This window comes from Rhincodon typus, chromosome 43 (assembly GCF_021869965.1).
Source record: "Rhincodon typus isolate 14 chromosome 43, sRhiTyp1.1, whole genome shotgun sequence".
NCBI lineage: Eukaryota > Metazoa > Chordata > Chondrichthyes > Orectolobiformes > Rhincodontidae > Rhincodon > Rhincodon typus.
Window position 1 is genome coordinate 7,848,492 of NC_063374.1, and position 24,175 is coordinate 7,872,666.

Here is a 24,175-nt window from a genome sequence, read left to right on the forward strand (position 1 = left end):
GCAACGTTGTATCAGAGCTTTGTGCATTGCAGACAGGCACGAGGGGCTCCAATAAAGTCCCCGACAGAAGACGGCTTGTGGTTTCTGCCGGCGGCGCATTGAATTCCCCTGCGGCCTGTTGCCAAGCCAATCAGCTGTAAGGACGCGAGCCATCCTGGTCAGGCGAGCTGTTTACCAAACAGACTTCGCCAGCCCCTTCGCTGCAGCTCTTTTGTCCTCCGTCTCCTTTCACCGATCCTCTCTCTCCTTCTGCACAATGGAAGAAATCAGCCATGACGTCAAGGGGAATTCAGAGGGTTGTTTTCCGTTTGCAGCTCACGTCGGCAGGCTGGGGGAAGCCAGGCTTGCGTTACCTCAGCCAGCCTAGTCTCCCTTTCAGTTTTTTAAACCGAGAGCGATGGCTACATTATATTAATCTCCTCCACAACTGCCTCCCGCAGTCGGTGACAGAAGACTTGTTTGTATGGACCTCTGCTCCCTTGCCATAATTCACATACAATGGCGCTGTTTGATTTTGAAAGCTGAATTCTGACGTTTGCCCACAACAGGAGATGGGACCAGAAAGTGGCCTGAAATCGAGGCTTTTTGACCTGTCGTGTGCTTTCTGACCTGTTGTGTCTTATGCCAGTGCATCTCAGCTATTCCCACTTCCCCCAACCCCCACCACAGCCATTCACCCTACAAATATTCTTTTCTTTCCAGAAGATTATCCGATTCCTTTTGAAAGGCACAATTGTGGCTGCCTCCATCATAGTCTCAGGCAGCTCCTGCACAATCAAAGTTGTTGCATACATATAGATAGCTCTGATTCTTTTACCATTCACTTTTAAATGGTTGTCGTCTGGCTATGGTGAACAGGAATGATCTTCCCAGATGTGTCATGATTTTGAGCATAGACACTCGGAGCAGGCATAGGCCATTTGGCCCTTAGGGCCTGCTCCACCATTCAATATGATCATGGCTGGTCCTCTATCCTCAATGCCATATTCCTGCTTTCTCTCCACACCTCTTGATGCCTTAATGTCTAAAAAAAAAAATCTCTTTCTTGAATAGACTTAGTGAGCTGGCCTCCATGGCCTTTTGCAATGGAGAATTCCACAGGTTAACCACCTTCTGAGTGAAGAAATATTTCTGCCTACCTCTTATCCTAAGACTGCATCCCCTGGTTCTTGACCTTCCAACCAAGGGTGAGACATCCTCCCTAATCATATTAGTCTAACCCCGTTAGAATTTTCTCCTTCTCAATCAGTTCCCTTCTCATTTTTCTGAACTCCAGTTAATACAGGCTCAGTCAAACCAATTTCTCCTCATACAACAGTCCTGCCATTCCAGTATCAGCCTGGTGAACATTCGCAGATAATAATAATCAAATCTCCTCTTGACCTCCTCTTCTCCAAAGAGAACAGTCCTGGCTTCTCCAATCTATGTTACTGAACGTCTTTATCCCTGGAACCACTCTCAAGAATCTTTTCTGCAGTCTTATGAAAGCCTTCACATCCTTCCCAAAGTGTGGTGCACAGAACTGGAGATAATATTCCAGTTGAGGCTGAATCAGTGTTTTATAAAAGTTCACCAGATTTTCCTTGCTTTTGTATCTAATATTCCCTATATTTAGAAAGCCCAGAATAAATGATGAGATGAAAACATGATCAACTGTGTGAAGTGATATCAGCTCTCCCCATAGCTCTGTGGTTAGCTCACCTGCCTCAGAGGCAGAAGGTTGTGTGCTCAAGTCTCACTCCACAGACTAGAGCTCATTAGCTCGCAATGCTAGCACTGAGGGAGAGAGGCACATTGGAGGTGAAACCCAGGCTCTCAACAGCCCTCAGCTGCTCGGACAGTGCATCATTCACTCAACGACAACCTCCTAACAGCGCAGTGCTTCCTTAACAACTAGCACTGGGTGTATCAACCTACATTTTTCTGCTCAAGTGAGGTCTCAAGACACAATCCCCTGATTTAAGGACAGGAGTTGTAAGTACAGTACATGAGAAAAATGGAATGAGAATGACATACAGAGGGAGAGAAACAGACGGATACCAAAGTGGCCCAAAATTCTGTTGTGGAGCAGTGGAAACAAAAGGCCAAGGTTGCTAGATAGGAAACAGACGGGGCCACACTGACTGGGAAATGTATTTGTATCAGTAGGGCATGAGGGCAAGAACTGCCTCAATGGTGGTTGACCCCGAAGCCAAATAGTTTTCTGATACCCGACAATCGCTTGCAACTGTGTGCCAATCTGTAAACCCAAACATTCTCAACTCCTGAAACGCTACATAGAATTCCAATAACGTCCTACACAAAGGAATTGCACACGTGCAGAAAAGGAGCACACAATAGATACAGAGTTCAGTGGGTGGAAGAGGGTGGTGATGAGGATGAGTAGATGGTGATGGAGGGGGAAGACACCGCTACCCCTTGTCCCCTCTCCCTCACTTCACAGCCCACCATCCTCCCCCATTCCTGTCGTTGTCTTGGACATAATCGCGCCAGGCCTCAGGTTTCACCTCCTTGTGTTATTAAATATTGTGCCTAATTGAATGCTGCCACTTTTCATACTCGCGACAATCTTGTTTAATTTACATACACGCCAGTTCTGGCAAACATGAATTTTCAAGTGGCGCATAGTTGGCATGCATGGGTGCCAACAGGCATGGCCTTACTGTTTTTATACAGGGAATCAAAGCTTTTCCATCATTTCAGGGGCTCCCTGGCATCACCCCAGAAATCAGCCCCAGGCTGACCTCAGGAGATGAGAGGAAGGGACCGAAGCAGCTGCTGGTCAGGTAAAATGCCAAGAGCTGTGCGAGGTGGTCAGTTCAAAGGTGGCCTTTGACCCTTTATTAGCCACTAACAGTCCTCATTAATTGCTAGTCACCCTCCTACACAGATCATTATCCACTTCTTTGTCCAACTGTTCTTCTCTCTCTTTGGGCTCTAACCCCACCTATCATTTACACCTTACTCCCTCAACCACCCTACCTTCCTAACTACCATAGGTTCTAAGGAAGGGTCACAGGACCCAACATGTTAACCCTGATTTGCCTCCACAGATGCTGCCAGAACTGCTGAGCTTTTCTAGCAATTTCTGTTTTTACTTCTGATTTACAGCATCCACAGTTCTTTGTTCTTATTTGGCCTTCGGCTCCGTTGGACGCACTTCGGGGAATGGGTGGTGCCACGTGTTCATCTGTCACAGCGCCCACCCAATCTTTCCCACCTCCAGCTATTACTGCACACAGTCAGAAAGCCAGCAACATAATCCCCCACCTCCGTTGGACAGGGACTGACATTGCTTTTAGTCGCTCACACCCAAGTGAATCGCTGCTCTCTCACTGCCGACAGTGTTTGGGTTAAGACTGGGGTTGCCTGGTGGCCGTTTGTTTATCCTGCAGCTCAAGTGATCTCTTATCAGTGCTCAGCCAGCTCTGTGTGCCTCATACTTCATCGTAGGAGCTGCAGAATCACATATCGCTTCCCAAAGGAGAACCCCCTCCCCCACTCCCTCTGCCGCCAACAGATCCACCTGCCGATCCTCATTTCTTTTTAAGCAGAGCTCTGAATTTGCCCTCATCGAAACATTTTTATCTCGTGCGTGCAGAAATGCGATTAGATGCTGTGCCAGGTGATGTCCCACTGTTTCAGAACAATGTCTGACTGTGCAAAGGACTTGAAGGCCTGCTGGAATTGGCACGTTGGAGGAAGGGTGGTGGGGTTGGGGGGGTATTTCTGCTGGGGGCTACGTCAAACTTTCAAGCTCAGAAACAGGACCCTTCGACACATCAGCTCCTTTTATCTTCCTACGGTCACTCTATCCTTCCGTTCTTTTCTTCTTCGTGCATTTATCCAGCTTCGATAAGTCTGTAATACCCATCTAAATGAGTCCCTGTGATGCAGTGTTTCACTTAAAAGTGGAATAGTCACTAGATTAGTTACCCAGAACCCCAGGCTCAAGATGGATTCACACCGGCCACTGTACAATCATAGAATCCCTCCAATGCAGAAACAGGCCACTTGGCCCATCGGGTCTGTGCTGACCCACTGAAGAGCATCCCACCCAGCCCCAGCCCCAGGCCCCACCCTATCCATGTAACCCTGCATTTCCCATGGCTAATCCAACTAGCCTGCACATTCTCTGGACACGACGGACAATTTAGCACAGTCGATCCACCTAACCTGCACACCTTTGGACCACAGTGAAATTCAAATTTCACTTTCTACCATAGTGGGATTAGAACCCCTGTCGCCAGGAGAACAGTTTGGATCCATTAATTACTAGTCCAGTGACATTGCCACTATGCCACCATCATTCCCCACCATGAAGTGAGGAACTGTCGCCTTCATGTATGTCAAATCCTTACTTTTCATCCTTCTCTTGTCTGGGAGAGGGTTGAACACTTTTGGCGAGACACAGCTCCCTCTTCAGGGCCTATTTACAGTACAATGGGTGGGGGGGGGGGGGGGGGGAATAGTCTGAGTTGGAATGTTCACCAGGGTGCCCTTCTCAATTGGCAAAAAGGCAGGCTTACCATCTGATTAAAGTCGGCAGGAGGTGAGTCAGTGCTGTATGAGCTAAGGTCTTGGAACTCCTGGCCTCAGTGCAGACCCGATGAGGCGTGCTCTCAGCCAGGCATGGTGGCCTGGCTTGGCAGCCTCCCGGCCTGGTGTGGCAGTGTCCGAGCGGCCTGGCGTCGAGTTGCTCAGCCTGGTTTGGCAGTCTCCCATCAGTCCCAGCGTAGCTATTTTCCAGCTCAGCATGGTGGCCTTCCAGCAGTACATGGCGGTCTCTCGGCCTAGCATGGCCTCGGTGTGGACTTCGAGTCTTGAGGTGATTCCAGAACAATTTCCTGGCCTCGTGAACTCGGAGGCATGGACTGGAGGCTAGCTGCTAGCATGGACTTGGTTAGAAGGTCGTTGTTCTGAACTTATTTTTCTGTCTCCATTTTATAATTTATTCGTAATAAATACAATGCTGAACATTCTACTTCTCTATTTGTCTAACAGCTGCAACTGAAGAAGATGTACTTAGGGACCTTTGTACCCAAGATGGCACCATAAGCACTGACTGGTACACTTTTCACTGTATTCATTTGCGCACATGAGACAATAAAGCTAATTCAATTCAAGTAACTGAGAGGGTGTTTCGACAGGGAGGTTTTCTCTTTAGAAAAGGTTTAATGAGAAAGTACCATCTTGTTTGGGGGGGCTGGGAGGACTATTTCACCCCCTCCCAACCCCATTGTGCTATAAATAGTCCATGAAGTGCTCCCTGAAGGGGAAGCGGTGTCCTACCAAAAGTGTTCAACCCTCTCCCAGATGTCCTCCTCTAGGTCTGCTCTCCCATCCTGACACATAGCAAGGCTTGCCCGGAGACCTGGCACATATGCTGCCACTGGGTCCCTGCACTCCTGTCACTGGCAAGGCCTGATATTATTGCCCATCCTGGATTGTCCCTCGAATCGAGTGGCTCACTACAGCCATATCACGGGGCAGTAAAAAGTCAACCACGTTGCTGTGGGTCTGGAGCCACGTGAAGGACAGACCAGGTAAGGACAGCAGATTTCTTTCCCTAAAGAACAATAAATAGTGAACAACTGACAATAGTGGTCATGGTCACCATTACAGAGATTATCTTTATATTCCGGATTAATGAACTGAATTTAAGTTCCACTAGCTGCTGTTTTGGGATTTGAACCTGTATCTCCACAGCATTAGCCCAGGCGTCTCGATTATCAAGTCCAATGACATTACCCCACATTCTCTCCAGAAGGTAATTGATAACAGCGCCAAGGTGAGTAGTTTGTGTGGCCTGAGACTCTGGGGAGGTGATTTCAATTCTGGCTTTTAAAAGATAATTGAAAATTGATCAGATGATAAAATATTTGCAGGCCTACATAAGGGGAGGCGATGGCCTATTGGTATTATCGCTGGATTGTTAATCCAGAGACTCAGATAATATCCTGTGACCCAGGTTCGAATCCTGCCATTTGAATTTGAATTGAATCCTGGAATTTGAATTCAATAAATATCTGGAATTAAGAATCTAATGATTACCATGAATCCCTTGTCGATTGTCAGAAAAACCCATCTGGTTCACTAATGTCTTTAGGGAAGGAAAGTGCCATCCTTACCTGGTCTGACCTACATGTAACTCCAGATCCACGGCAATGTTGTTGACTCTTAAATGCTCTCTGGGCAATACATGCTGTCTAGCCAGCGACACCGCCCTCATCCCATAAACGAATAAAAGGACATTGCAAAGGCAAAACAGTGGGATGGGCTAATTTGTTCTTGCAAAGGGGTGGCACAGAAATAATGGGCCAAATGGTCTCTATGTGTAAGCACCCCAGGAGGTTAAAACTGAATAAAAGCAAAATAAATGTTCACTGACATCAGCTAAAATTGAATAGAGGGAATTAATTGGTCATCAAAAACTCCTGCAAATCCTTTGACACGGTAAAGTGGACAGTGAGTTGTGGATCACACTGACAGACTCCCAATGCCGTGCAGAGGGAATGCTGCACATTCTGAGGTGCTATCTTTCAGCTAAGTTATAATGAGGCCCCATGAATGGGACAATTAGAAAGATCTTTCAAAGAGCCAGCACAGACAAATTGGGCTGAACAGCCTCCTCCATTGTGCCACGCGAGTCTATGAACTGTGTAAAAGATGCATTAATACCCAATTGGGTTTTGAAATTCTTTTGGTTTGTCCTGAAGGTTTTGAGAGGCATTAAATATGGAAATAAATATGTAGACACATAATATTTACATTAGTTTGTGTTCAAAATAATTCCTTGTCTCCTTCTACCAGCCTCTGTCTCGCAGATAGAGTAATATTAACCCACCAAAAGCCTGTAAGATGAGGGGAGGGGGGTAGTAATGCCAATGTTACATCAATACCAATATTAATGAAAATGGGGAGGAAATTTGGGCAGGGGTGGGGAGAAAACTGCACCCCCCGTCTGATTTTCACTGCTCAGCAAACTGGATTAAGACACAGGAACAGTTATAGGCCATTCAGTCCCTTGAGCCTATTCCATCAGTCCATGAGATACATAGCTGACCTTAGCCAAATCCATACACCTTGGCCTTTGGTCCATATCTCTTAATACCTTTGCTTAACAAAAAAAATTTATCTCAGGATTTAAAATTAACTGATCTGGCACCAACTGCCATTTGCGGAGAGAGTTCCAAACCTCTACCACCCTTTGTGTGTAGAAGTGCTTCCTAACATCTCTCCTGAATGGTCTGGCCCTCATTCTCAGACTATGTCCCTAGTTCTAGAATCTCCAACCAGTGGGAATAGTTTATCTTTAGCTACCTTGTCTTTTCCTGTTAATGATCAGATCACCCTTAACTGTCCAAATTCCCAAAAAAAAAAAGGGCCCTCATGTGTTGCAGTGGTAGCACCCCTAACCCTGGACCAGGAAACTCGGGTTCAAGTCCCACCTGTTCCAGAGATGTGTAATAACAGCCCTGAACAAGTTGATTAGAAAAGCTCGTATGATCTCTCCTCATAACTTAAGCCCTGAAGTCCAGGTATCATTCTTGCTGTACTCCTTCCAAGGCCAATATGTCCTTCCTAAGGTGTGGTGCCCAGATCTGCTCACTTTACTCAAAAGTTTTTTTTAAATTCACTCACAGGATATGGGCATTTCTGTCCAGGCCAGAATTTATTGCCCATCCCTAATTGCCCAGAGGGCAGTTCAGATGCACAGCAATGTGGTTGACTCTTGAGTCACATGTAGCTCAGACCAGGTAAGGGTGGCAGTTTCCTTCACTAAATGACATTGATGATCCAGATGGGTTTTTCCAACAATGAATTCATGACGAGATTCTTTGTTAAATTCAAACTCCACCATCTGCTGTGGCAGGATTTGAACCTGCATTCCCAGAACATTACCTGGGTTTCTGATTACTGCCACTAGGTCATCACCTTTTCTTAAACCTCTGCGTAATTATACTCCAGTCATAGAATCATACAGTATGGAAACAGACCCATGCCCAAATATAATGTCAAACTAAACTAGTCCCACCTGCTTGCTCCTGGCCCACATCCCTCCAAACCTATCCAATTGATGAATTTATTTAAATGGCTTTTGGATGTTGTAATTGTTCCCACACCTACCACTTCCTCAGGGTGTCCATTCCACTCATTAACCACCTTCTGTACAAAAAAAAATGCCTCCATGTCTTTTTCAAAATCTCTCTCCTCTCACTTTAAAAATGCATCCAGTCTTGAAATCCCCCATCCTAGGGAGAAGACAGTTACCATTAACCTTATATATATCCCTCATAATTTCATAAACTTTTATAAAGGTCACCTCTCAAACTCCAACACTTCACTGAAAAAAGTTCCAGCCTATCTTTATAAGGCAAACCCTCCATTCCCAGCAACATCCTGGTGAATTTTTTCCAAACTCTCTCCAATTTAACAATAACCATTCTAGAACAGAGCAACCAGAATTGCACACAGTGCTCCAAAAGAGGCCTCACCAACATCCTGTACAACCTCAAAATGATTTCCCAACCCCTATACTTAAAGGTCTGACCAATGAAGGCAGGCGTGCTAAACACCTTTGTAAACACCCTATCTATATGCGACGCAAACTTCCTCTCAATATAAAGGCCAGCATTCCTATAGCCACCTTGATTACTTTCCTCACCTGTTCGTGGCAGTTCAAAGATCTGTGCACCCAAACCACCATGTTTCTTTGGACACCCACTGCATTTAGTTCCATACACTCCAGAAAACCACCTTTCATTCCTGTCCAACTCATTCCTTTCGCTAATCCACTCATTTTACCTCTCTGTCCTCGAAGTAATAAGTCTGAAGGAGGCCGGCTAGTGTTCGGTTATTTAACTAGATAGGGCGCTCCTAGCTTCGCCCACCCACCGCAGCCGCTCCACCTCACCACCCGGAGCGCGCGACAAGACGCATGCTCTGTACTCACGTTTCGAACTCGACCGCCAATCGCTTCGGGGGGGGGGGGGGAGGGGAGAGGAGGCAAGTGTCCTTACGACGCTCTGCCTCGAAGGCCAACCGCCGGCCTATTGACGTCCCGCGGGGCGGGGCATTGGAGGAGGCGGGGCGCGGCGGCCAGAGAGCCTTTTCGATAGGTCGACAGTGGGAGCGTCACCGTGAAGGGCGGGGCTCGCGTTCGGTCGCGGCCTCACCCACAACACTCCGCTCCGCCCTCTGACCATTATGTCCCCGCCTTTTCACCTTGGGCCCCGCCCTTTCCATTCACCGATCCGCCCCTTCGTCATAAGCCCCGCCTCCCCTTTATGTTGGACGCCGCGCATGCGCACACATGGCGCCGGCCCAGGTGAAGGCGGGCGCTGGTCGGCGGACGGGACGTTTGCTGCCCTTTTTAAACGGTCAAGCACCAAAAGGTACCTCGACCCGTGTCCGCGAGGCCTGTAAAGTTGGAAGGCGACGACGTTTCAATCTGAACTTCCACTTTTCGTCTTTTATGAAAAATGATCTCTCGTTTTTTCTGTTGGAACCTGGAAGTGTTGTTTATTTCCTTGTCCTTCAGGGATCTTCCTCCTTTGAAGGGAAGGTCCCTGTCCCCGCCATTTTGTTTCTGGCCCCACCATTTATTCCTGTGAACTCCTATGGCCCCCTCTCCACTTGCTGGGCTGGAACGGAAGGACGTGGTTGGGATGGGGCAGAAGAGGGTGAGGGAGCACCAACACGCACCGTCAACACTGTATTAGGCTGGTTGCCATCAGGGTGGGGTGGCATGGGTTAAATCAGTTGGCATCTCAACACAAATCGAGTCTTTCCTGACCGCCCCCAACTCTCCAACCGCCTGGAATATCTTGGCTTTGTTTTCCTTTCTCTTCACCCATCCCCTGACTGCCAACTGGTGTGCCATAAGGATCAGTGCTGGGTCCCTGGCTTTTCGTCATTTATATAAATGATTTGGATGTGGAAGCAGGAGGTATGGTTAGTAAGTTCGCAGGTGACACTAAAATTGGAGGTGTAGTGGACAGCGAAGAAGGTTACCTCGGAGTGCGAAGGGTTCTTGATCAGATGGGCCGAGCAGTGGCAGATGGAGTTTAATATAGATAAACGTGTGGTGCTGCATTTTGGAAAGGCAAATCGGGGCATGACTAATACACTTCATGGTGAGGTCCTGGAGAGTGCTGCTGAACTAAAAGTCTTTGGAGTGTTAGTTCATTGCTCCTTAAATGTGGAGTTGCAGGTATACAGGATAGTGAAGAAGGTGTTTGGTACACTTGCCTTTGTTGGCCAGTGTATTGAGTATAGGAATTGGGAGGTCACGTTGCGGCTGTACAGGACATTGGTGAGGCCACTTTTGGAATACTGCATTCAGTTCTGGTCCCCCTGCTGTAGGAAGGATGTTGTGAAACTTGAAAAGGTTCAGAAAAGATTTATAAGGATGTTGTTAGGGTTAAAGGGGTTTGAGCTATAGGGAGAGGCTGAATAGGCTGCAGCTATTTTCTCTGGAGCTTTGGAAGCTGAGGGGTGACCAGAAAGAAGTTTATAAAATCATGAGGGGCATAGATAGGGTGAATAGCCGAGGTCTTTTCCCTAGGTTAAGGGAGTCCAAAACTAGAGGACATCGGTTTAAGGTGAGAGAGGAAAGATTTAAAAGCGACCTTAGGGGCAACCTTTTCACGCAGAGGTTGGTGTGTATATCAAACCAGCGACCAAACAAAATCGTTGAGGCTGGTACAATTACAACATTTGAAAGGCATTTGGATGGGTATAGGAATAGGAAAGGTTTAGAGGGATAAGCGCCAAATGCTGGCAAGTAGGACTAGATTAATTTAGGATATCTGGTTGGCAGCGACAAGTTGGACCGAAAGGTCTTTTGCCATGCTGTATATATCTATGAGTAAGGGCTGGGAGGGAGTGAGGCTGAGCTGAGCATGGTTTTTCGCATGCCTTTAAGGCATGAAGATGAAGCATAGTGGACTTAAACTCCGTTCTCTCTAAATGGAGGCAGCCAGAACAGCTAGGTTTGTCCAGCATTTTTATAGCAAGGTTCTTCCCTTTCAGGTCAAGGTACAGGTTCCCACAACACAATTTTTGGAGCAGAGCAGAGTTGGAGTTTTTCCCCACCCTGGTGTCCTGGGGCCGATTATTTGTTTTAATCCATCAATCACCACAGAAAATGGGTGATCTGGTCATTTTTGCATTGCTGTTCATGGGAGCTGGCTTTGTTAAACACTGCATTATGACAGTGCCTACCCTGATTTGATTTGATTTATTGTTGTCATGTACCAGATTACAGTGGAACATTTTGTTTTGCATGCCGTACAGGCAAATCATAACATACAAGGACATACAGATCATGGGCGCTTAGAGCGAGGCATACAAGGTTACAGCTGTACAGGAGATGCATGAAAACAAAATCAACACTAGATTTGAAATTAGCGAGGTCCATTCAGCAGTCTAACAGCAGCAGGGAAGAAACTGTTCTTGAACACGTTGGTATGTGTGTGTAAGCTTCTGCCTGATGGACAAAGTTGGAAGAGAGTATTTACCAGGGTGGGAGGAGTCTTTGATGATGTTAGTTGCCTTTCCGCAGAAATGAAATGTACCAATGGTGTCCAGGGATGGGAGGTTGACTTCCATGATGGTCTGGGCTGTGTTCACAACTTTCTGTTGTTTCTTATGGTCCTGGGCAGAGCAGTTGCTGTACCAAGCCGTGATGCACCTGGATAGAATGTGTTCTATGGCGCATCTGTAAAAGTTGGTGAGGGTCCTTATGGACATGCTGAACTTCCTGAGCCGCCTGAGGAAGAAGAGGCGTTGTTGTGCCTTCTTGACCGTACCCGTCAAAGATGTCCCACTTCATTGGCTGCAAAACACTTTGGGACTTGCTGGGGCACTATGGAAATGCAAGCCTTTTCTTCGATAGTAAATAACAGGCATTTGGACCCTTTTCTGTGCTGTAAACCTGTTATGACTGTTATCTATTCCTTCTGTTAGTGGGTCCGTAAACAAGTCAGATCAAAACTAACCAACAAAAGCCCTAAAGGCAAGATGAGAGAAATAATTTCCCGCAGAGTTGCTAGGATCCAGAACTTTCCGTCTGACAAGCTAGAGGAAGCTGATTTGACAGATATAACTTTGAGAGATTTGGACGGGAAAATACCCTGAGATTTCACAGGGTAATGGACAAAATGCAGGAGGTGGGACTCAGCATGATTGACTGTCCAAGGAGCCTGGGTGGGCTGAATGGCCTCCTACTTTCTGTGTTGTCTTCATGAGCTCTACAGTTCTTCAAAGACTGCCTTGGGATTGTTTGTGTGTCCACCTGAGCAGGTTTTGCTCCCTTATCTTGAAGAGAAATGTTTGGAGGGATATGGGCCAATTGCAGCCAGGTTGGACAAATTCAGTTTGGGGTTATGGTTGGCATGGACTGGTTGGACCGAAGGGTCTGTTTCCATGCTGTATGACTCTAGAAGACACTTAGGTTGACACTGGAGGGCCATCCATGTTGTGGGGTGGTCAGTGCCACCATCTTGAATGGGCAGCCTTTTGTTCTTTCGCAGTTCAGCTGGCAGTCTGATGAGTGCAAAGTCTGCCATTTTCAAATGTTAGGGAGCTGATGGCGGCAGGAACTGCTGCAGTGACCAGCTCGGAAAACACCATAGCTCCTTCTGCTTGAGGGTCGAATGTGATAGCAACAGATTGTCTGCAGGCCTGAGGAGATGAAAGAAATTGGGCCACAAGTTTGACAGACCTTGCTGTAACCCCAGATTTTTAAATCTCGGACACAATAGAGCGTCCCTCGAGCTACACTAGCGCCAGTCGACCTCGACGGAAAATCTGCTCTGGCAGGCACACAGAGGGTAGAAGACCATGGTAGAGCTCTGGGGAGTGTTGCCGAACAAAGAGACCTAGGGGTGCAGATGCATAGTTCCTTGAAAGTAGAGTCCCGGGTAGACAGGATAGTGAAGAAGGTGTTTGGTACGCTTGCCTTCATTGGTCAGTGCATTGAGTATACGAGTCGGGAGGTCATGTTGTGGCTGTACAGGACATTATTGAGGCCACTTCTGTAATACTGTGTATAATTCTGGCCGCTCTTCTATAGGAAGGATGTTGTTAAATTTGAGAGGATGCAGAAAACATTCACAAGGATGTTGCCAGGATTGGAAGGTTTGAGCTGTAGGGGGAGGCTGAAAAGGTTGAGGCTGTATTTCCTGAAGCATTGGAGACTAAGGGGTGAACTTATAGAGATTTATAAAATTATGAGGGGCATGGACAGGGTAAATAGCCAAGGCCTTTTCCCTGGGTACTAGAGTCCAAAACTAGGTTTAAAGTGAGAGGGGAAAGATTTAAAAGGAACCTAATTGGCAACTTTTTCTCACAGAGGGTGGTGCGTGTATGGAATGACCTGCCAGAAGAGGTGGTGAAGATGGGTACAATTACAACATTTAAAAGGCATCTGGATGGATATGTGGATAGGAAAGGTTTAGAGGGATACGGGCCAAATGCTGGAAGACGGGACTAGGTCTGTTTGGAATGTTTTGTCAGTGCGGACAAGTTGGGCTGAAGGGTCTTTTTCCGTGCTGCGGTGCAATCTTGTAAGAGCAACCCAACATATCATAGAACTAGTGGCATCCAAACTGAACTGATAAATGTTTGTGTTTCTGAGCGCAGCAATGTTTGTTTTGACTTTGCCCCAGTCCTGTGACATGGTTCCACACCGTGATCTGCTCAAACAGTGCAGAACGTCTTCTGTGGTCTGCTGAGGGGTAAAGTGATGATTGTTTTTAGAGAGAACAGCATGGACCTAAAGTTTTGTGGTGTTTTCATCGGCGGCGGGGGGAAGCTGCAGTGTGCGGATATATCCCTACTGCGTGTGAAAGAAGAGAAAGGTTGTAAGGCTTCAGGAAGAGGAGAGAGAGGGAGGGAGAGGGAGGAACAGGATGGCACTTTCAGAGGCACCATCCGAGGCCATGATGGACTAAAGGGCTTGCTGCTGTGGAGGCCAGTCCTCCACGATTCAATCCCAGCTCTGTGATTCTTCCTGAGCTCAGGGGGGGGACAAAACCATTTGCTAATGCAGCTTCCCCCTGTCTCCCAGTGACATTTGTTTAAAAGAAGTGGGAGGATGGCATTGCAGGGCACAGGGGAGGAAGCGGATTTTATTGTAACTTGTCAACAACCCCCCTCCCCAAACACAAGTAAACAGTTCACATGGGAAGATCCCACAATTGAGAAGGTTGTGGTGGCGTATTTTGAGACCGTATTTCAGGGAGGGAATGTTAAAAGGCCACTGCTTTTTTTTAAATAAAAACGCATCAGTGCCTGTGTGAGATAAACCTCTGTGTCATTGGACAGTTATGGAACCATTCTGCAGTTTGAAGGCAATAGCCTCTGTGTAAATGCCTCGAAGTTATGTCCTTCCGAAGCCCTTGGTTGACATGGTTTCTGCCTCACAAAATCAATTACTCTTGCTCTTTCAGACAACATCGGGCCACGGAACAGTTGTAGGATTTCCCCAGTTTGGACTTCACCATAAACAAATCCCGTTATCATCTGTCACTTCAGTGAGTACATACGGTTCATGTCGTTAACTCCCAACTGGGAGGAAGTGAAGGGGTCAGAAGTTCCATTGATTTAATTTGACGACTGTTTGCTTTGCTTGTGCGAACACTCCTGTATGTTTTCAAAATTAATTGCGGGTCCCAACAGTTGGCTGCAGGAAACCTGGAGGGCACAAGGGGAGACCCTGACATGAGTCAGATGGTCCAGGGGATGACAAGAAATGGAAAAGACTCTACGTAATATAGACGGCACAGGAGCAGGCCGTTCTGTCCAACAGGTCCTGCTGCTGTCAAGCCCTCTCCCAGCTTTCCTCATCTCAATCTACCGACTTCAAATTGTAGAAGTCTCTTCATCATCTCCACACGCTGCAAGGCACTTTACAGCCAATGGTGTACTTTTTGAAGTACAGACACTGCTCTTAATGTAAGAAAATGACAGTTAGTTTGTGCACAGCTATGTGCGAATGATCCAAATCATCTGTCGTTATTAACAATGTTGATGGAGGGATAAATGTTGGCCTCTGGACACTGCCGTAAACTCCCCACTGTCCTTCCTCTGATAGCAGCTGTGGGATCTCGTACACTCACACCAAGAGAGAAGATAGAGCCTCAGTTCACTAGCCCAACTAAAAGACGCTCCCTCCCACAGGGTGGAAGTCACTCATCTCGAACCCTATACGATGCAGAATGCACATTGACCCTATGACAATACCAAATTCCGTCCACTGCTGGCCTATCGATAGTGCGGCGCTCCCTCGGTGCCGACCCTCCAGCAGTGTGGTGCTCGCTCGGCGCCAACCCTCCAGCAGTGCGGCACTCCCTCTGTATTGGTACTGGGTTTTAGTGATGTGGCCTTTTGAGGCCGGACTCAGACCCAGGTCCTTGTGCTGCCCACTGAGCCGCCACTGAGGCCATATCGAGGTCGAGGCCTGAATTGAGATGACCTGAATCAGTGCTGAATCTGCATTTTTCTGTTTCTCCCGTTGAATCTAGCATTGGGGTGGAATTTTTACAGCCTGCCTACGTTATTTTTCTTAACCCTTTTCATGGGCTGCAGATGCAATGGGTGGCGCAGTTCACCAGTTGCCTTCCTGGGCTGGATTCCTGCCATACAGGAGCTGAGCAAGGGGTGTGTGTGTGTGTATGCACATATGTGTGTATATATACAGGCTATTGCACTGCAGAGGGCGTCACAGCTGAAGTTTCAGTTTCCTCTTGTGAGGCCGTGGCAGCATGTAACTCCTTCCCTCTTGCCTTGCGCCCTCCACCCCCACCACCAAACCCACAACCCCCAACCAAAAGCATCTTTCTCCTAGTGTCACGAATGGAAAATAAACCAAGTGATGCCTATTTTGAAATCAGTGAGCACCATGCTTTTGTCACAATGGGGTTGGCTGGTCGGGGCAGGGCCTACCTTGGATGTGTGCAGCTCAGGCCCACATCAGGGGGAATGCTGTGTCACTGTGACCTAGCAGTCGCTATGGGATTTCCTGTCTCAGAAACATCTTTTACCAAATCTGTGAAGGTCCAGCTACTCCTTTGGAATTCTTGTTCTTCTGGGTCACCCATCATCCGGTGTGTTTTTTGGCATTTTATGCTTCAGAATTAATTCCAGGTATCTGTTAGTCTTTCTACGCACATCCGAGCGGCCGATGTTGTTCTAAATTGTCTTGAGATGTTGTCCTGTCCATGTGGAAAGCCAGTCGAGACTCCTGGATTATAAACCTTTTGTTTACCGTTCACGGGATGTGGACATCGCTGACTGCGCCCAGCTTTTGTTGCCCGTCCCTAATTGCCCCCTCTGGGTGAGGCACTGCCTTTAATCTGCCACAGTCCGTGCTGTTCTGTTCGCTTATCCGAAATGCGCGGCTGCTGGGACATTTTGGCAAGTCGCCTGCCCTCTCATCGCGGAAGAACTGAAGATGTGGCCGCTAAATGTGTGGATGATGCCGAGATTGGTTGGAAAGTAAGCTGTGAAGAGGATATAGGAAGGCTGCACAGGGATTAAGATTGGTTGAGTGATTGGGCAGAACGCTGAAAATCAAGCCCCTGAAGTTGTTACAGAAATTGAAGCTTTTGAAAGGGATGCAGAATACGCCAGTTGACCAGTCTTTTAGATCCTGGTTCACAGAAAGTATGGACCAGGTCTCTCTCCTTCACAGGAGCAATTGTTTATGACAAATGGACTCTAACTGTCTTTAAATAGTTATGGAATGTTGACGTATGCCTCTACTAGTTAAAACTCAAATCTCTCTATAAACTCCTCCTGTACACACACACACAGACAGGCATGGACAGGGGAAAGGCAAAACCATGGGTGTTATAGACGGAGAGATAAACCAGGAAGCAGCTCAGTAGTCCCGTTTGCAGGATCTCCTGAGCTGAATCTGATCAGAAAGCTGTTTCTCAATCTGCCTCCCCATGCATTCAGGATGCACTGGTTTACGCTTAGAGGTCTCTGATATAGTCAGTAAAAGTCACAGCTTCCACTAAGCGCTGAAGGGAAAACAAATTGGTTTTCTTCCAAATTTAGAGTGGTTTTTACCGCAGAGAAATGGGAGAACTCCTGAGCTTGCCGAGGTCTGAAGACTTCTCCCCATCTTGTTCACAGCCCCAGCCTGCATAGACTGCAAGAGCAAGGAGGTAACCTTGGAGTTGTACAGAGCATTGGTTAGGCCACAGCAGAAGTACTGTGTGCAACTCCAATCGCCTCACTACAGGGGGTACAGCGGATGCTGCCTGGGACGGAGAAATTGAGCCATAAGGAGAGACTAGATAGGCTTGGATTGTTTTCTTTAGAGCAGAGAAGGCTGATGGGGGACATGATTGAGGTGTATAAGATTATGAGGGGTATGGATGGGGTGAATAGAGAACAGTTGTTCCCCTTGGTTGAAGGGTCAATCACAAGGGGGGCATAGTTTTAGGGTAAAGGGGCAGAAGATTCAGAGGGGATTTGGAGAAAACCTTTTTCATTCAGTGCGTGGTGGAATCTGGAATGCACTGCCTGGGAAGGTAGTGAAAGCCAGAAACCTTACAAACATTTTTTAAAAAAAAATTAGGATGAGAACTTCAGATCTCATAACATTCAAGGATATGGGACAAGTGCAGGAAATTGGAATTAGCAATTCTTTAGTGGTAGCTACATTGGTGCCGAAGGGCCTTTTCTGTACCATGTAGATCTATGAATAAACTGCACAGCTATCGGGAACCAATCACATGATGGTGTTGAATGGCAGAGCAGGACTAAAGGGCTGAGTGGTTTATTCCTTGTTCTGTAAGTTCCTATATTGAATCTTTTGTAGACAAGAATATGTGCACCCAAGGATGTTAAGATTCTGCACAGAGGTCAGCAAATGAATCTTGAGTCTCTTTGAATGCTCCGGGCATCAGACCAGACAGGAAAGGATTCTTCTGCTCTGATAATATCTGTCTCCTCTCTTGACAAAGCTCAAAGGAGATCAGGTCCCACTCCATGTCTTATCCTCTCTAACTCATAGACGCTAGGTCCGACAAGCAAAGCTAAACCCTCACTGATCTCCTCTTATTTCCTGTTAAGGTTCAACTTTACTTAATCTAATAACAAAGGACTTTCCTGGTCTCGGGCACTTTACATTGAATTATGTATTTCTGAAGTGCAGTCTCTAATGGAACACAGAACGTACAACATTCAGTTTGCACACAGTAAACTTCCATAATCAGCAATTGAATAATGGCCTCAGAGGATTAGATAGGGTGGACAGTGGGAGCCTTTTTCCTCGGATGGTGATGGCTAGCACGAGGCGACATAGCTTTAAATTGAGGGGTGATAGATATAGGACAGATGTCAGAGGTAGGTTCTTTACTCAGAGAGTAGTAAGGGTGTGGAATGCCCTGCCTGCAAAAGTAGTAGACTCGCCAACTTTAAGGGCATTTAAATGGTCATTGGATAAACATATGGATGATAATGGAATAGTGTAGGTTAGATGGGCTTCAGATTGGTTTCACAGGTCGGCGCAACATCGAGGGCCGAAGGGCCTGTACTGCGCTGTAATATTCTATGTTCTATGTTCTAATGGCCTAGGTCATCTCTTTTTTTTAAAGCAATGTCAAATGTTGCATAAGTGCTAGTTCTGGGACATCAGGGAGCGCTACCTCTACTGTTCCTCCGATGGCAGCCATGGAGTCTTTAGGGTAGATAAAGACACTGAGATGGAGTTCCTTTCTTTGACATTGCTTCCTACAGTCTGTCTTGCCAGGGATATGCTGAAATCTCCTGATGACTTGTGCTTTATTAACCCCTCCTGTTTTTTTTTTCGCTGTTTACTGCAGGCAAGGAGGGCAGGAACCTGTGGGGTGACGGTGTGACATGCTTCTGGGCGCCCAGACCTTGGCCGGCAAGTACTGCCTGAGGTTCAGCGTGTGCTCCCGGAGGATCTCCACAGCGTTGTACAGGTGGGTAAACACCCCTCGCCTTCATCTGCAGATACTGCCCACGAGCTTTAAGCCAGGAGAGGCAAGATCCTAATGCATTCGCAACCCAGGTTACATTTATTTACTTCACATGTGAGATTTGAGCGTTGCTAGTGTCGATTGCCCATCTGTAGTTGCCCTTGTAGGCAGTTGTTAGAACTGAGTGCCTTGCTGGCAAGGCCTATCCCCTAATTGTCCCTTGAACTGAGCGGCTCACTTTGCCAGTTCAAAGGACAGTTAAGAGTCAACCACATGGCTGTGGGTCTGGAGTCACACGCAGGCCAGACCAGGTAAGGATGGTGGATTTCCCTCCCTAAAGAGAATTAGTGAACTAGATGTTCTTTGTCACTAAACAAAAAGCTGAAAGAACTGTGGATGCTGGAAATCCGAAACAATGTGTTTTTTTTCCTGACAATCGATGACGTTTTCACGGTCATCATTAGACTCTTCGATTCCAGATTTTTCTTGAATTCAAATTCCCACCATTTGCCATGATGGGATTTGAACACAGGTTCCCAGAACAATATTTGGGTCTCTGGATTAATAGTCTAGTGATAAGACCGTTAGGCCATTCCCTCCCCATTATTTCTTCAGTGATATTGGTTGAAGAGGAGGGAATGCGCAGCCTGTTCCTGTTCGCTATGTTTTCTGTGCCAGGGTACAGATTCCACAGCCCTTACTCACTTGGTCAAAACACCACACAGAGGCAGTGGGAGCAGCAACAAGATGTTGGTGATAATAGGAAGCCATCTCCTATCTTTTTAAAAAAGAACAAGCGCTAAACGGTGCCCATTCTTACCTCCTTGAAGGAGGTGGCGTCCTGCCTGTTGGCTAGAACCTTGGATGTGCACTATCTCCTGGTCTGTGGGACCCTGAGTCCTCCTCCAACTGGTCACAGTGGCATCATTCAAGCACTCCAGAGTCTATCCGAGCCAACCGTCTAAAGATTCATCACCCAGAAAACATTTGAAGTATGTGCTGATGGAACCTTCCAAACAATGAAGATCTTGTGGAGACAGACAAGCCCAGCAGTGTGTCTTCGGGGCGACAGTTGCCTCCTTTTGAATGACCCAGGAACCAAGAGGCTCAGCCGAAACGCCCAGAGCAAGGAAAGATCTTTTGCAGTCTGCATTCCTTGATCGGAATCCGAGAACTTGGGCTGAGATAGATGGGTTCTTTGTTGGGCGAGGACTCCTTTCTGTCAGAGACGTTTGCAGCCGACAGGGAGGCCATTCGGCCTGCTGTCTGTGAGCATGCTCTGGCAGCCATTTTCCGTTGTACTTTGTCTGTCCTGTAGGTTGCAGCTCTCTGAAGGCACCTCCAAGCACTTTTTGAACATTTATCAGGAGTTTTAGGCAGAGAGTTCCAAATGAAAACATTTAATCTTCAATCCACTCTTAAATTTATACCTCCACCCCCAAAAAATGCATCTTTGAGTAAGAGGTGTATTGCCTTCCTGTTCACTCAATCTAGGCCACTTATAAGTTCACATATTTCAGTTGGATCTCCCTTCAGTCTTCTGTGTCGCAAAGAATAAGAGTCATATCGGACTCAAAACTATGCACAATATTGGCTGAGTGACTGGAAACAGAGAGTAACGGGCAATGGATATTTTTTGGGCTGGAGGATGTTTTGCACTGGAATTCTCCAGGGGTCACTATTGAGGCCCTTGCTTTTCCTGATATATATTAATAATTTGGATCTTCGTGTGCAGGGGACAGTTTCAAAGTTTGCAGATGAAAAAAATCTCAGAAGGATTGTAAACTGTGACGAGGACAGTGCAGAACTCCAAAAGGAGATTGACAAGTTGGTGGAAAGGGCAGATAGATGGCAGATGGGGTTCAATGCAGAGAAGTGTGCAGTGATGCACTTCAGTAGGAAGAAAATTGAAAGACAATACAAAATAATGGGTATGATTCTAAAGAGGCTGTAGTAGCAGAGGGAGCTGGGTGTATACTTGCACAGATCCCTGAAGGTGGCATGACATGTGGAAACAGAGCAGTCAATAAAGCATGGAATAGCCTTGGCTTTATTAATGGGGGCACAGAGTACAAGAGTAAGGAGGTGATATTGAAGACACTTGTTAGATCTCATCTTGGAGTGTCGTGTACAGTTGTGGGTGCCACATTATAAGAAAGATGTGAATACATTAGAGAGAGTACAGAAATGATTTACAAGAATGGTTTCAGGGATGAGAAACTTGGGAGGATAAGTTGAAGGAGTTGGGACTGTTCACCTTGGAGAGAAGAAGACCAATAGGGGACCTGATGGAGGTTTCCAAAACCATGAGTGGGACCGGACAGAGTGGATAAGAAGAAGCTGTTCCTACTCGTAAAAGGAACAAGAAGGAGAGCGCATAGATTTAGAGTGGTCTGCGAAAGAAGCAAAGGTGATGGGAGAAAAAACCTTTTCCCTCAGCGAGTAATTAGGGTATTGCCTGGATATATGGTGGAGGTAGGTTCAATTGAGGCAGTTGAGAGAGCGTCAGATAATTGGATAAACATGATGTGCAAGGGTTTGAGGAACAAGTAGGAGACTGGCACCAGGCAATGACGCTCATTTGAAGAGTTGCTACAGGCATGATCAACTGAATAGTGTCCCTCTGTCCCCTAATAGCTATGTAACTATGTGAAAATGTAGTTGCTCTGTTTCTCTCTGTGCAAATGTTGCCAGACCTCTTGAGTTTCTCCAGCATTTTGTGTCCTTATCCTAGAATGTATGGTCTCTCTTCAATGCTAACATTCTCCAGTTTAGACACCATCCTTAGAAATCTCCTCTACACCCTCTCCAGTGTAATGATGAAGATTTGTATGAATACAGGCACAGCTCCTAATTCCTTTCTTATTTCTATAATCTCCTCCAGCCTCTACACCCCTCCCTATCTCTATCACCACCTCCAACCCCCTACACCCCTCCCTATCTCTGTCACTCCCTCCAGCCCCTACACCCCTCCCTGTATTGGTTTGTTTCCCAAATTAGCCAAACTGTTCTTGAGCTGGCCTTTTGAAGTGATGAAGAGCTGCCTGACTTCTCATCACCCCATCTCAGTCCCTGAGGAAGAGCAACTGATTCTTAGCTATACTTGGGAAAAGACATATGTCATATGACAATGGGGTACAGGTTCATAGTTCCTTGAAAGCAGAATCATAGGTAGACAGGATAGTGAAGAAGGCATTTGGTACACTTGCCTTTATTGGTCTGTGTGTTGAGTATAGGAGTTGGGAGGTCATGTTGTGGCTGTACAGGACATTGGTGAGGCCACTTTGGGAATACTGCTTTCAATTCTGGTCTCACTGTTGTAGGAAGGAAGTTGTGAAACTTGAGAGGGTGCGGAAAAGATTTACAAGGACGTTGGAGGGTTTGAGCTAAAGGGAGAGGCTGAATAGGCTGGGGCTATTTTTCCTGGAGCATTGGAGGCTGAGGGGTGACCTTATAGAGGTTTATAAAATCATGAGGGGCATGGATAGGGTGAACAGCCAAGGTCTTTTCCCCAAGGTGTGGGAGTCCAAAACTGGAGGGCATAGGTTTAAAGCGAGAGGAGAAAGATTTAATAGGGAGCTAAGGGGCAATGTTTTCATGCAGAGGGTGGTGCTTGTATGGAATGAGCTGCCAGAGGAAGTGGTGGAGGCTGGTACAATTACAACATTTAAAAGGCTTCTGGATGGGTATATGGATAGGAAGGGTTTAGAGGGATTGGGCCAAACGGGACTGGATTAACCATGATATCTGGTTGGCATCGGCAAGTTGGACTGCAGGGTCTGTTTCTGTGCTGTATATCTCTGTGACTGTATGTGTTGGTGGTAGTTGGGCTTTCTGCCTCAAAGACCCTTGCCGTTGCAGTTCATTCAAATTATCAGACCATTGCCCAACCCTTGTAGAATTGCAGTGGAACAACCCATGGTAATAAACACTGTGCTTTCGTGTTTTCTGTCTCGGCCAGGTTTAGTGGCGAGGATTATTACACCGTCCTTGGCATCCAGCCCGACGCAACTCTTAAGCAGATCAAGCAGGCCTTCCTTGACCAGTCAAAGAAGGTAGGCAAGGTTTGTGTTTAAATTTGTCTTGTGCACATCACATGACTTTTACGGCCCACTGAAGGCAATGGCAAAAAGTAACAACCCTCCAACCTGGAGTGGGAGCAGTACACACAACTTTCTGGGTTCCTCCCTGACCACGTGGTCCCTGTACTTCATGGGAAAGTGCATCAACTTGTCACTTGGTGGTGCAGAATTTGAGCATGGCTGAAAAAAAAAGTCATTTTGACTCTATTGTTCCCTTGTTAAATTATCAGTACAGAATCACAAGAATGCCAAATCACGAAGGGCTGAACAATTTCTATTGCATGGGAGAAGGGTGTCGGTTGGTTGACGTGTGGACTCTGGTAGAGAATGCTGCAGGAAGCAGTTTACCGCCGAAATTGGATTTAAATTCAAAGTTAGCGTTGATTAGGGAAGGCTGTCATCCAAGATTCTGTTTTCATGTGAAAAGCACACTGTGAAGATATGGCCTTTCTGTTTGCCATGAACAGGGCCCTGCCAGAGATTATATGCAGCTTCTCGTGTGCAAATACCTCAGGATAACGGGTCAGCTTGGGAGAAGACAGGAGGAGAGTTACAGGCCTGGGGAAGACAGGAGGAGAGTTACAGGCCTGGGGGAGACAGGAGTGGTTTGCTAACTGCAGGGTTGCCAGTCTCTAAGGTGCTCCTGTTACCACAGTATCATTCCTCGAACAAGAATTCCAAAACTGCACACTGTACTCTAGGTATAATCTCACCAATGCAGTGAGTCCATCCTACTGTTACACTCCATTCCCCTTTCAATAAGGCCAACATTCCACTTACCTTCCCAGTCACTCGCTGTACCTGTGCTTCAACACTTTAGATATCCAAGTACATGAATCAGAGACAAAGAAGTACTGCACTATTGGAGGGTCGGTGCGGAGGGGAGCGCCATGCTATTGGAGGGTCGGTGCAGAGGGGAGCAGCATGCTATTGGAGAGAGGGTTGGTGCAGAGAGGAGTGCCGTGCTGTCAGAGGGAGGGTCGGTGTGGACGGGAGCACTGTGCTGCTGGAGGGAGGGTCAGTGCAGAGGGGAGTGCCGTGCTGTCGAAGGGAGGGTCGGTGCGGAGGGAGGGTCGGTGTGGAGGGGAGTGCCACGCTGTTGGAGGGAGGGTCGGTGCAGAGGGG

At 47.0% G+C, this 24,175-nt stretch overlaps 2 protein-coding genes across 6 annotated transcripts in view; one reads left to right on the forward strand and one right to left on the reverse strand.

The window, feature by feature from the left end:
- Positions 1-9,046, reverse strand: part of nudt22 (nudix (nucleoside diphosphate linked moiety X)-type motif 22) — a 33,735-nt gene extending 24,689 nt beyond the window's left edge. The window contains exon 1 of one of the 2 annotated variants that reach the window (XM_048619562.1): positions 8,957-9,046. The gene's annotated coding sequence lies outside the window, so the exon portion shown is untranslated. The remainder of the gene's footprint in view (positions 1-8,956) is intronic. The other variant, XM_048619563.1, reaches the window with a different exon arrangement.
- Positions 9,047-9,300: 254 nt separating this feature from the next.
- The window catches only part of dnajc4 (DnaJ (Hsp40) homolog, subfamily C, member 4), an 80,217-nt gene continuing 65,342 nt past the window's right edge, over positions 9,301-24,175 (forward strand). The window contains exons 1-4 of one of the 4 annotated variants that reach the window (XM_048619565.1): positions 9,312-9,398; positions 14,460-14,543; positions 18,849-18,971; positions 22,930-23,032. In XM_048619565.1, the coding sequence (XP_048475522.1) occupies positions 18,886-18,971; positions 22,930-23,032 (189 nt within the window). In that variant the 5' untranslated portion in view covers positions 9,312-9,398; positions 14,460-14,543; positions 18,849-18,885. Of the gene's footprint in view, positions 9,399-14,459; positions 14,544-18,848; positions 18,972-22,929; positions 23,033-24,175 lie in introns of all 4 variants that reach the window. The other 3 variants (XM_048619567.1, XM_048619566.1, XM_048619568.1) reach the window with 3 other exon arrangements.